The 12,036-nt window shown below is 41.0% G+C and overlaps 1 protein-coding gene across 1 annotated transcript in view; it reads right to left on the reverse strand.

Moving 5' to 3' along the window:
- Positions 1–12,036, reverse strand: part of LOC149281972 (ankyrin repeat and fibronectin type-III domain-containing protein 1-like) — a 68,402-nt gene that overhangs the window by 13,516 nt on the left and 42,850 nt on the right. The window contains exons 11-14 of the mRNA XM_089498855.1: positions 11,490–11,705; positions 10,415–10,581; positions 9,118–9,268; positions 6,797–6,965 (exon numbers count right to left, since the gene is read on the reverse strand). Of these exons, the coding sequence (XP_089354981.1) occupies positions 6,797–6,965; positions 9,118–9,268; positions 10,415–10,581; positions 11,490–11,705 (703 nt within the window). The remainder of the gene's footprint in view (positions 1–6,796; positions 6,966–9,117; positions 9,269–10,414; positions 10,582–11,489; positions 11,706–12,036) is intronic.

Below are 12,036 nucleotides of genomic sequence, written 5' to 3' on the forward strand. Positions count from 1 at the left end.
TCTGTTTATTCAGCCTTCATGTAAATAAACCTGTGACCCCGTTGTTAAGCCACTGGTCGCAACTTCAAAATGCAGCCAATCCGACTTCCTCGCTGAGGACAACTGTCTGTTTCTAAAAAATGACTATTATGTTATTCTCTTAGATTTAGACACTGAAACACAGCTACTTGTAGCATTAAGGCTACTTTATATAACTCCAACACTAAATTAATTTCCACCATGTCACAGCAATTGCTCAGAGTGCATTCAGCACGCAGCGGACTTGATCTTTTAAAGCGTCACTGAACACTAAGACTCGATAGATTGTAAGCTCACTAGGGCAGGACCCTCTTCTCTGTATCAGTACGTGTTAAACATTTTGTGTTAGTTTTCATCTCTTTGGGACAGCGCTACAGAACCTGCAGGCGCTCACTACATAAAATGCCATCTTTGAGGTTCATCCACTTCACATCTTCTTTCCTTTCAAACATGGAAACTTGTTCTACGTCAGAAATGCCTCTCCTGGCCTGAAATCTTCCTCCGACGCTAATATTTATTGTTTCTTTTCCTACTTTACGAATCAGAATCCACAACTCCTTAAACCTCCAATCCCTACTTCATCCTGTCTTGAAACAGGTCCTACTAATTGGATTACTTCAGACCTACCTGCAACACTCACGTTACCAACTTAAAATATTAGCCCCAGGGAAGACGTTAATGAAAAAAACGGTTAAGATGAGATATTCCGTCTCTGAGAGGCCTGAGAAGTGACTGCTTCATACTGACCCTATTTTCTCCAATGTTTCGCACCAGCTTTATCGTATTAAAATTGTATAGAGCGAGCAGCCGATCGAGGTGCGCAATGGGAAAGTGTTTATGCCAAGTTTGCCGTATTCTGAAACAAACAATAAAGGGATAAAAAAAATCCCAAAACATGTTTGATATATTGTTGCTCTTAATAACAGTGAGAAAGACCAAACATAAAATGTATGTCTAGTTCCAAATGGACAAAGCCAAAGGAAAAAGAAAACAAAAAACCTCCATAGAGTAGCGGTCACCAACGTGTTCCGTCCATATTGTCGGAATTGCCGTAATCTTATCTCAGCCTTCAGCTCGCTTGGACCATGAACATCTGACCGGAGACATCACCTATAGTGCGTTCTGAGCAAGGAACAAACAGTTATCTGTCACCTCGATGGCAGCTGCGTTCATACAACATCAGAGCGCTATCACGCCGACCAATAATTCCAAACAAAGGCCCAATCAGGAGGTGTACGGTGTGCTCGGCCCCGCAGAGAGACAGCGCGTCTAGACTTTTTTTAAGTGTATTTATTTTTAAATAAGGCATGAGAAATTCCTCATGCTATTACCTTCTTCAGGCTCATTCTAAAAATGATACCCGGCTGCTGGTTTAGCGCAGTCAGCGCGTGACGTGATTTACATCGTTGTGGGCAGAAAGTAAACGCTGCAGCACGGAGCGGCTGGAAAGGGGTTAAGGGCTGCAGGCATAGGAAAAATGTTATGTTTGTACAGGGCTGTGGCATATGATGGCGCTATATAAAAGATCTGCATACAGATCTATTTAAATCCATTTTATTGAATGTGTGCTAAGGGGCTGTATCTAGGTCGGTGAGATGTTGGGGGATGCGTGGCGTGTAGGTAGCGGCCAGGATCACGTTTGTACATGCACAGATCCAGTTAGCCAAGGAGCAGCTGCTTCCGTGGGACAGAAACGTATTTACACTCAGTCCGGCCCAGCGCAGGAGCACAGAGCTCCAGTGTATGTTCAGGCCTGAAAGGCTAGCTGTTCCCTCAAAGCCAGAATTACCACCAAACGTGTATCTTTTTGGTGCTTAATCTGAATTTTTTTCACCCCGTTCACCCTCACAGACAAACCTCAGGATTCAGCCTCATAACGCAAGCAAAAGCTGCATTCTCCGTGTTCTGCGTTTTCTAAGAAATGTCTATCTTTACATCACAGGGCTGTAAGCTCGGCCCCGCCATTACCTTATACATATGGGCTGTTTCAAACAGCAATTCTGCTGCTAAGTGGTCTTTTCACCATAGCAACCAATTACATACTTCTGAAGACGGGGCCATTTCCACGGTTTCTATGGTGAGAAGACCACATTTCAAACTTTGCATCAAAATTGCTTTCTATAAATAACCTGCATTGAGCAGACGGTGCCCGGTTTCTGGGCAAGTACTAAGTAACTCTTCATGGTAATATAAAAGTAAAACATATGACTGGTGGGTAATACGTCGGAACACCTAGGGTTAACCATTTGAATGCTTTGTACATGATGGATAAGAGACTAAGTTATGATGTCATTATGATTTGTGTATGTCCTTTCCAATTTGGGTAATGTTTAGAGAGGATGGTGTGGTCTGGGGTCAGCCCGGGGAAGAAGCTGCTTTCTCCATAAATTGCATCACTTTGGCTCAGAAGCCGGCTGAGACAGTCCGCTCGCGGGGCGGCACACGGCATGTTCTTCTAAATTAAAAGTTTAATTAAAACAAATTAAGTTGGAAAAATAAAAAACGTGAGATCATCTCATGAAACATTTTTGCACGCGATTTAGAGTCTGGAAGGGTTGTTTTGACTAATTTTATTTATGCTTATTGTTAATCCTTAAATTAACTCTTTCAGTGCCAAAGAAAAGCCAGGCAGCCGTGCGAGAGCAGGGCAGGTGTACAAAGTGATGTGTTAGCGGTGCACTCTGCGATGCGGGTTACTGATAGCAATTTATTGTCTTAGTCAAGTCACAAAGCGTTTTATTTGCACAGGCTAATTTAGAATCATTTGCTGATTTTTATTGTACTATTTGTCTCTGTGATACATATAGGGAGAAGAATATTAATGAAATACGTGATGGGCTGTGTGCCCCCATATGGACAGGCATATAAATCCCTGCCCTCATACAAACTTCAACATTTGTAATTGAGATTTTCGCTTTAAGTTAAACGTGATAAGAATGGTAATGCTGTAGATCGGCTGTTCTGCAGCTTCTATGTGCATACCAGTGATTGAATAGTTAAAAGGATAACGCGTAGTGCTGAACCTATATATGAACAATAAATGTATATTTATACATACATACGGCCTTGAATGCTGTGTTAAAGTAGTTTAATATGCATTTATTACTGTGTTAAAGAATAGACCTAAACATCTGTGCTGCAAATAGCTGGGGTGCCGGGAAAGACAGCAGATGCATTGAAGGGATCTGATAATTACACCCATAAATTTCACTCAAATGCATATAATGGCTGAAGCTTCACCTTCAAGGTGCACTAAGAACAAGAAGGGCTGACCCCCAAAAAAGAACCTGTGGGTTGTTAGAATCTGCAGACCAGAGAGGGCTGTCGTTCTGATCAGGATGGAAAAGGCTGCTGTGAGGTTCCTCTGGCCTGGTTACCCCTCGGTGACCCTGCTTTCCTCGGCTACCGCTCCTAAATATACCAGTATAAGGAGCCCACGTACTCCTCCCCAATTACTGGGGCAGGGGATGCCTTGCAGTATAATAAGTCACTCCACTTGGTATACGTAAGGGTTAACATCTCCTGACGCAGCGCAGGGAAATGCAGACAAGCCGCTCCCAATCAATGTCTCGGGCAGAAGTAATATTACCCCATGTTATTGCACTGCTGGGCAGGTCAGGCAGCCTGTGTGTGACATATCACACGGGGGATACAATTCCCGGTTCCATCCTGGCTGGCTCCATCCGCCTCCAGGCACGTCACCTTATCTTCCTTCAGCAGTCTCCAGCGAGCCTCCGACTAGAATGCAACATGCCAGACTATGCACACACGGCGCACATCTCTAACCTTTATACAGAAAATGTCACTAAACTCCCCCAAGGCTGCCACTGGGGCAAAAAAATGTCTTTCGACATTGATGAATTAAATGAAAAGCTCACTACATCTGCTATGTTACACACACACACATATCACTTTAGTTAACCCCTTCGTGACAAAGGCTGATTTTACTTTTTGTACCCTTCGTGACAATGGCCGTTTTAACATTTCTGCGCTGCTCGTGTTTAGCTGTAATTTTCTTCTTTCCCGTTTACTGAACCCACACACATTAGATATTGTTTTTTTCAGGACAAGAAGGGCTTTCTTTAGATGACATTGTTTTGATTGTATCATATTATTTACTATTAAAAAAAGTATAACATATGGTGAAAAATTTAGAAAAAAATGACTGTTTCTAACTTTTAGTTGAAAAATCTTTTACTCATCTATAAAAGGTAATGAAAAAAACCTGCTAAATAGATTCTACTATTTGTCCTGAGTTTAGAAATACCCAATGTTTTTATGTTTTTTACACATTATGGGGCAATAAGTATAGGTAGCGTTTTGCTATTTCAAAGACATTTTCCAAATCTGGTAATTCTTCCCCCTATGTGCCATTTCGGGTATATTTGAAGCCGGACCACGCAATTTACCCCATCAAATCATATATTTTTGAAAACTAGACACCCCAGGGTATTTCAAATGCTAGTATTTTAACTCTTTCCATGCACCATATCTACCACCAGTCTTTGTCAAACTTTGTGGTAGTCATTTTTTTTGCATTTGTTTTGTCACACACATTTTACTTCAGGTATGAATTAAAAGGTTCTCGTATATGTCACTATCACAAAACGTGTGTTCAGCAACACCTCCTGAGTACAGCGATACCTCACATGAATGATTTTGCCTGGCTGTTTGGGGGCCACATTTGGGGCATGCGCATTTTTTCAATGTTGAACTTTGGCATTTGGGGATCCACTGCCCATGCCCTATTTGGTACATCTTTGAGCCGGGCCATTTCAGTGTGCTCAACAAAACCATATATTTTTGAAAACTAGACACCCCAGGGTATTTAAATGCTGGTATTTTAACTCTTTGCATGCACACATTTTACCACCAGAATTTTTTCAAAGTTTGCAGTAGTATTTTTTTGTGTGTATTTTTCCCCCACACACCTACTTTATGTATGAATTTACAGCTCCTGGTTTATGCCGCTGTCACACGACACCCCAATATGTGTTCAGCAACATCTCCTGAGTACAGTGATACATGCATGGGCTTGTCATTTTTTGGAACTAAAAGGCCACATTTGGTATGTGTGCATTTTTTTTATTGGAAATTAGATGTGTGGCCATCCTTCCCCCCGTGTTATTTGGGACATTGTTGAACCCGGCCAATTCATTTTACCCCATCAAATCATACATTTTTTGAAAGTAGACACCCCATGGGCATTTAATATGCCAGTATTTTAACTCTTTCCATGCGAGAATTGTTTTAAACTAATATGCTAATTTTAGGACTTGCTCACAAAAAATATTTTTTATATATATATTTTATATTTTTTGCCTCTTTTTAAAAAAAAAATTAACATTTTTTTTCAACTTGAAGGTTCCCCTGATAGTGACATCAGTGGGAAATTATTTTTACATTTTATTGTTTTTTTTACTATTTTTTTCTAATTATTATTAATTTAATTTAATTTTTTAATTTATTTTTACTAATCACACTGTGATTAGCAAGCTGGGCTCCATTGACTTGCATGGTTGAATGCAGTACCTGTATTCAACCTGCAAGTGGAGCCAGAGTTCTCTAGAGGGTCTGGAGACCATCTAGCGAACTTTTTCGTCTTTATTGGTTTTTTTCCCGGGCCGCCGCCATCTTGCTGATGGTGAAGATCACCGGTCACAGTCCATCCTGGGATAAGTGTTTGGTGTCGCTGGATGCCTCCTGATCGAGATGGCCCCTAGTGCCGATCGTGGCGTTGCTGAATGCCTCGAGGTCGAGGCATTACAGCAACGCCGTTTGGGTGCAGAAAACGAAAGTAGATCGCTTTCTGCACCCGTTTAAAGACATGCCGGTCCTGGCACGTCATTTGTCGTTAACGACTTGATTTTCCGTGACGTGCCCGGACCGGCAATTGTCATCAAGAGGTTAAAGAGGCACTACAGCAGCTCCTACTTACGCCTATTCAAACATTAACCCATTGTCATGGAAATAGAGGATTGCATTCCCCATTGGGGCATGTGGTGCCTTTCATGATGCATTAGGTCTGATGCATTTCACCTGCATTCAATTACCAACCAGATCTTTTATTTTAAGAACTTTTTGGTCTGTACATTTACATAAGAGAAACATAAAATTTGGTGGCAGATCGGCCCCATACGGCACCCATCTAGCCTGCCCCTTTTTTTTACTGCTGTAAAAATAAATCATCGGTCTTGTCTTAGATTCAGGAAACACTATATCACCCAAAGTATGTGGACACCTGACTATCAGAGCTATATGAGCTTGTTGGACATGGAGTTACCACCTCCCTTTGTGGGTATAACAGCCTCAATTTTAAGGCAAGACTGGAGGCTTAAAATATTTACCTTCTTTCTTTATTAAAATTCCAATTATGCGAAATAAAGACTAGATTAATTGATAAATTCTTATTGGAAGGCTTTCCACAAGATTTTGGAGTGTATCTGTGGGAATTTGTGCCTTAATCAGTTTTTGCTGTCCTCTCAGATTCAGGAGCCATATGCCTATCCTTCACTCCATTAGCCATTACCACTTCTCAATGGAGGTCGTTCTATTTATCTACCACCATTCTGAAACAGTAAAACCTCCTTAAGTTGATTAACCATCTATTTCAAATCAAAAGAAATAACATGCTCTACAAAAAAGAATAATCTTTAGATTGCCGGTACACTTTTTGTTCTGCAGTGTGGCACGCATGGAGATGTTTGCCCCAGCACTGGGACAGATGATAGATTATGTAATGGAGAAGCTGCGTAGGTAGGTATGGAAGCAGGCGTACCTAGCTCGAACATCTGAAGGGGGAGGTGAAGGAATCCTGAGTGTGGGGTGTAAGGATTACTCTGTCCTGGGGCACTGCAGACAACATCAGAGGCAGGGAGCAGTAGAAGAAAGGAGACGTTGTGGCCGAGCTCCAGCACCTCCTGTGTGTACAGGCGGAAGTGGTTGGCCTGTAGAGGGACACACAGAGTGTTAGAATACAACATGATCATCATCACAAAACAAGCCCAACACAAGTCTCTTAACAGCTGAGGTAAAATAGTGGAGGTTTGTATCAAGAGCTGTTCTGGTGTTGTAACCGTGGGAACCAATTGAATCGCCAACATTCTGAGATTAATGTTGGCTCAGGGGGCAAATAAATATGGCTTTATTTGAAATAATTGGATTGTTTGCCCACCGCGTGGTGTGTTTGTAAGTGTTGTACAGGTACTGAACAGAGAATACTTAGCTGCATATGGAGACATTGGGGAATAGCAATGATGGAAATGGTCTTAGCAACCATTGGTATGTTCTCGTTGATACCATTCCATAATCAACTTGTAAATAACCTCCATTGCATCTTGCATGCTGTTTACTTTTACCACATTTCGGACCATGCTTTGTGCTCTGCGTGGGGTCTGACACTAACCATCAAAGGGAAATTACAACCTGTGAGTTACAGGAAGCAGCATGCGTTTGTAACAAATGTAATTCCTGCTTTGTATCCTTTAGTCTGTAGTGGGTTGTATCAATAGCCTTAAGTGGAAACTTTTATCAAGTATAAAGTCTCTTATCAAGTCTGCTTGAGTAGCCTTACACATGAAACAATGTTGTGCCAACCTGCACAATTTCTTTGGACTCCTCCTAATCACCCATTAAAGTTGAGTCTCCCTGATAGTCTTGGTTGTTTCTTGAGGAAGCACAGTGCCTTTTACTGAAGTCTATGCAGGGTACGCCGGCACAGCCTCCATAGTGTAACCAGCCCATTATTCGGCGGCTTGATTGCCCAAGGGGGCGATCTGCCCCCCAGATTTGTACCAGGGGGACTGCCGCCCGAGGCTGAGATACGTCACTACTTGTGTACTGTCTTAAGAAAGACATTATTATAAAGAAGACAAGCATGTTTGTATATCTTTCCAGTTGTGAACATAAGCATGTATTTGAGACCGGGGGATTCTTCCCCGCGCTAAACTACTATTCGTCGTAACGAAACAGGGAGGATTATAATTTGCTTGGCCAAAGACCCGCGGCGACATGAATCACTAACTCAGTACCCTGCCTCGCAAACCATAATAAAAATATTTCATTTTGATAAATACATACACTCACAGCTCCTCTATTTACTCAAATGCCGCTTTCTGTAGGTGCCACGTGTCTTTATAAGGAGACTTTCCTGACACTTTTCAAACTCGGCCAGATTAATGGCCACCTTTGTGTATGCAATATGGTCACATTCAGCTCCGGGGGTTAAGCTTGTGTCCGACTTATAGATTTCACGTTGCTTTTCATAAAATCAGTTTTATGGCCAACAAAATGAAATGTGAACTCCGTGCAGGGAACCCTGGCCGCGTTACTGCGCTCACACTTTATCATCACGTTTCCATGAAAAGCTCAGACCACCCAAATTCACTTTTTTTTATGCATTTATTTTTTTGCTTCAAGGCTGACATTTAAAACCGGCCAAAAGGATTACGCCTTGGCACTTAAAAAGTTAAAAGTCACATGACTGCAATTAGCAATGAGCTCCATACACTATAACTGTTAAGAACAAACACTGGTGCAACGTTCTTAATGTTGAACAGTCACCACGGCGATTGCGCAGCATTAACAACCTTCCTCCAGCATTATTCTTTTTATAATCCTGCCCTAGGAAATCTATGGAATGTTTGAGGCAAATGTATTTATTATGTGAATTGTAGAAATTCTTGGGCAAGTTTCAGGTCCTCCGTAACCTTGTCAGACATTGTAAGCTACAGTTTAATTAAAGAAGCCTTGGAAGTTTGGGTTTGGTTACTCTCAACAGACCTTGTCTTAGAGGCTGGACTCGGAAGGCAACCTCAGTTGTTGCCATGCCTTCTGAACATGGTTCCAAACAGCATTTGTTGTCCAACCTCAAACACCTTGTTTAGTATAAATAACATGACCGTCACAAGTCTCTTAGTTCCTGCAATCTAGCAGCTCGGTGACAATGTGAATAGAACTTCGTCAGAGCTTATCATTAGAAGATAAATCCTGGAATTCTGTCAGTGATAAAAATGTTGTGTTGGAACTTGACTGCAAACGTTTCACCGGATGCTTTCCACTCATGTCCTAGTAGAAGCTTATGGGGATGGAACCTGGTACCTGGTGAAGAGGTAGATTGATCAGTTTCAGTAGGGCTTTAACTGCTGCCTGGAGATCACATAGTAACTGATGGGTGTGTTGGTCTAGAGAGAGCTCCATGCTGTCCACAGACTCCGACACAGAGAGGGTTTGAATCCATTCCCATTCATCTCTGCATATGTAAAATAATTGAAAAGGAAGAGTCATATGAAGTCATATAAAGAATAATCACTGCAGTTTTTCAGACATGAGTCCCGACACTATATGCTGTCAGTGGGGGGTCTTGTAGTAGTTTTTACCGCTGGGTGGTTTTGCTGGTTCCTGGGATGCAGGTTAAGTAATTCCTCCAAAGAATTAGAATTGTAATGACACAAAAGATTTTATCTGTTCTCTAACAGGGGGAGGGTCTTGTATTTTGTGTTGAAATTTGAATGTCAGGGTGGACTCTTATACCATATTTTACTGTATTTAACCTGCTTTGGGTCAGCAGGACAAGCAGCGCATCAGGGAATCCAAACCTTTAAGTTGCTGTCCTACATTAATTGTATTACCTAGCACGTTAATTACATCTCAGCCTCTATTATGATATTTTTTCCACTGATTTTTTTAATCACATAAAAGCGTACAAACACTTAAGTTTCTATGGCAACAGCTTTTTGGTGTGTTGTTGACAAGTGTTCCCAACAAAAATCCTGAAGTAATTTCAATAAATGTAATTTTCATTCGACAGATTGGGTGGAACAGCCCCTTTCATATTATTTTAATTAGTGGGACTTCTGTCTCTTTCAATAAAACAAAAGTGTGCAAAAAATATGGGGACTTTTCCTTTCATTTGGATTTAACGGCTTGGGAACAAAAAACCTGACATGGAAGGGTGGTATGACACCTACGGAAAATGGCCCCAACAAAAGTTTGCATTGCGATGAAATTCATCGGGGAGTGATGGCCTCCCACAAATGGGAAGAGTCCTTACCCTTTGAGGTTATTGTAGACAAGATCACTACAAACTGTTATTCTAAGCAGCTGATTCAGTTACTTATCTAGTGCTGGTGTCTGCGCGGATTAGCCGTAGTGAGTAATGATGAATGAAGTGATATTACATCATCAGAGGAAAAAATAACACTGTTTAATGAATGTATCACTGTGCTAAACAGCATCAAGGCACAGATTAGACTCTGATGGAAAAGCAAAAGACCCCATCGCAATTTACTCTTTCAGAACTAGACTTGAGGATTGTATTGCGCCTTGGTACTGAATGGGATCCAAGGACTGAGTTTTTCTTGGAAACTGGAGGGAATATGGTGAATAAGGCACTTACTTGGAAACATTGCTGTTGTCCCGTACTTTGACGTGACAGAGCATATTGGGGAGTCGCTGAGACACCAAGACTTTGATCTGATCCACAGAGCTACACAGTTTTAAGTACCCAAGGTATAGACCCGGAGACAGACGATGCTGGCTTCTCTTCTGATAAGACAATATGTCCTGAAAGACACCAAAATATGGGTTACTTGTGAATGAGCTGCAGTATTTACGTGGGTCCGATTTCTAGCCCTTTAATATATATATATATATATATATATATATATATATATATATATATGTGCCATAGAAAAATTAGATGCCAGATAAGAACCATTTGTCCTGATGTAAAGACTGAAACTTGATCAGTTCTTGGTTTTGTCTTAGATTCAGGATACACCTGACCATCACACCTATATGAACTTGTTGGACATCCCATTCCAAAACCATGTTTGTTAGCATAGAATTGTCTAAAATGTATTTGTCTGCCAAACCATTAACATTACTCTTCACTAGAACTAAGGGGCCCAAGCCCTGAAAAAGCAGCCCCAGACCCTGATCCTTGCACATGTTTATATCATACATGTTATGGATCATTTTAAATGTTCATTCCTCCTGTCATTACAGAATAAAAAGGTAAGTAATAGTATTAAATAGTATTCAGAGCTCACACGAGGTCTGATCTATTTCCAAAGGTGAGCTCTACACAGAAATTAAAAGCTGAAACAGCTCAATCATCAGGAGCTTAACCTAAGGCTAAGCCTTGCAGAAATGTATATATGTTATTATTAAAGGAACAATAAATTGACTTAATGTAAACTTCTGCAAATCTCAGAAAACAAGATATTTTTTAGCTTGTTACTTCATTCCAACAGTCCCGTCGGCACTAATCGGCAGCGAAGATTGAGCCGTTTCACCCGTCTTTGGTTATTGTTTATACATCTCAAACTGTGCGTTCAGGGAGTTTGCCTGTCCTTGTGTGCGAGTCTCGTTTAACGTCTGTGTACGTCGTCTCAGGTGTTACAAATGTATTAATATGTATTAATTGGCATCTGTATGTAGGACATACTCACAGAGAATAATTACCGTACCTGGATAGTTATAAGTAAGATGTCCAGAGCAGTTGGTTCTTCCGGCGTTGAAAGGGATTTCCTTTGGCTTTGAAGCTTTGAGATTTGCATCCATTTACCATTAAAAAAAGAATATAACGTCTCCACTTCTCGAATTGTGACTATTACAACGTTACCGTGTCTGTCCTTGATGGGTTCATAATAAACTCTACCTAAGTTATGGGTCCCAAGTAGATTCTGCAAAATCAAAACGTATTGTCATGTAAAAATATAAAATATACACATATTATAAATATTCATTTATTTGTAAAGGGCCATAAGTGAATGAACAGCGCACACTCTAAATTATCAGGCAGACGGGGTGCGTTAAACCAGCACCGTTGGGACCCATAAGAATTTCAGAACTTGCAAAATCTGAGCGGGCTTCCTTTGGTGTTATTAAACTGCACTAATCGCTGCTATAAGGAACAATTCATGTCACAGTGAAGGGGGCTGTAATCGCTATAACCTCTTTCACTTGTCACTGACATTCTATTCCGAATTAGGAACCAAATTTTGGATCTAAATC

Source organism: Sceloporus occidentalis, unplaced genomic scaffold (genome assembly GCF_023333645.1).
Source record: "Sceloporus occidentalis isolate IW3139 unplaced genomic scaffold, rSceOcc1.0.p SCAF_126, whole genome shotgun sequence".
NCBI lineage: Eukaryota > Metazoa > Chordata > Lepidosauria > Squamata > Phrynosomatidae > Sceloporus > Sceloporus occidentalis.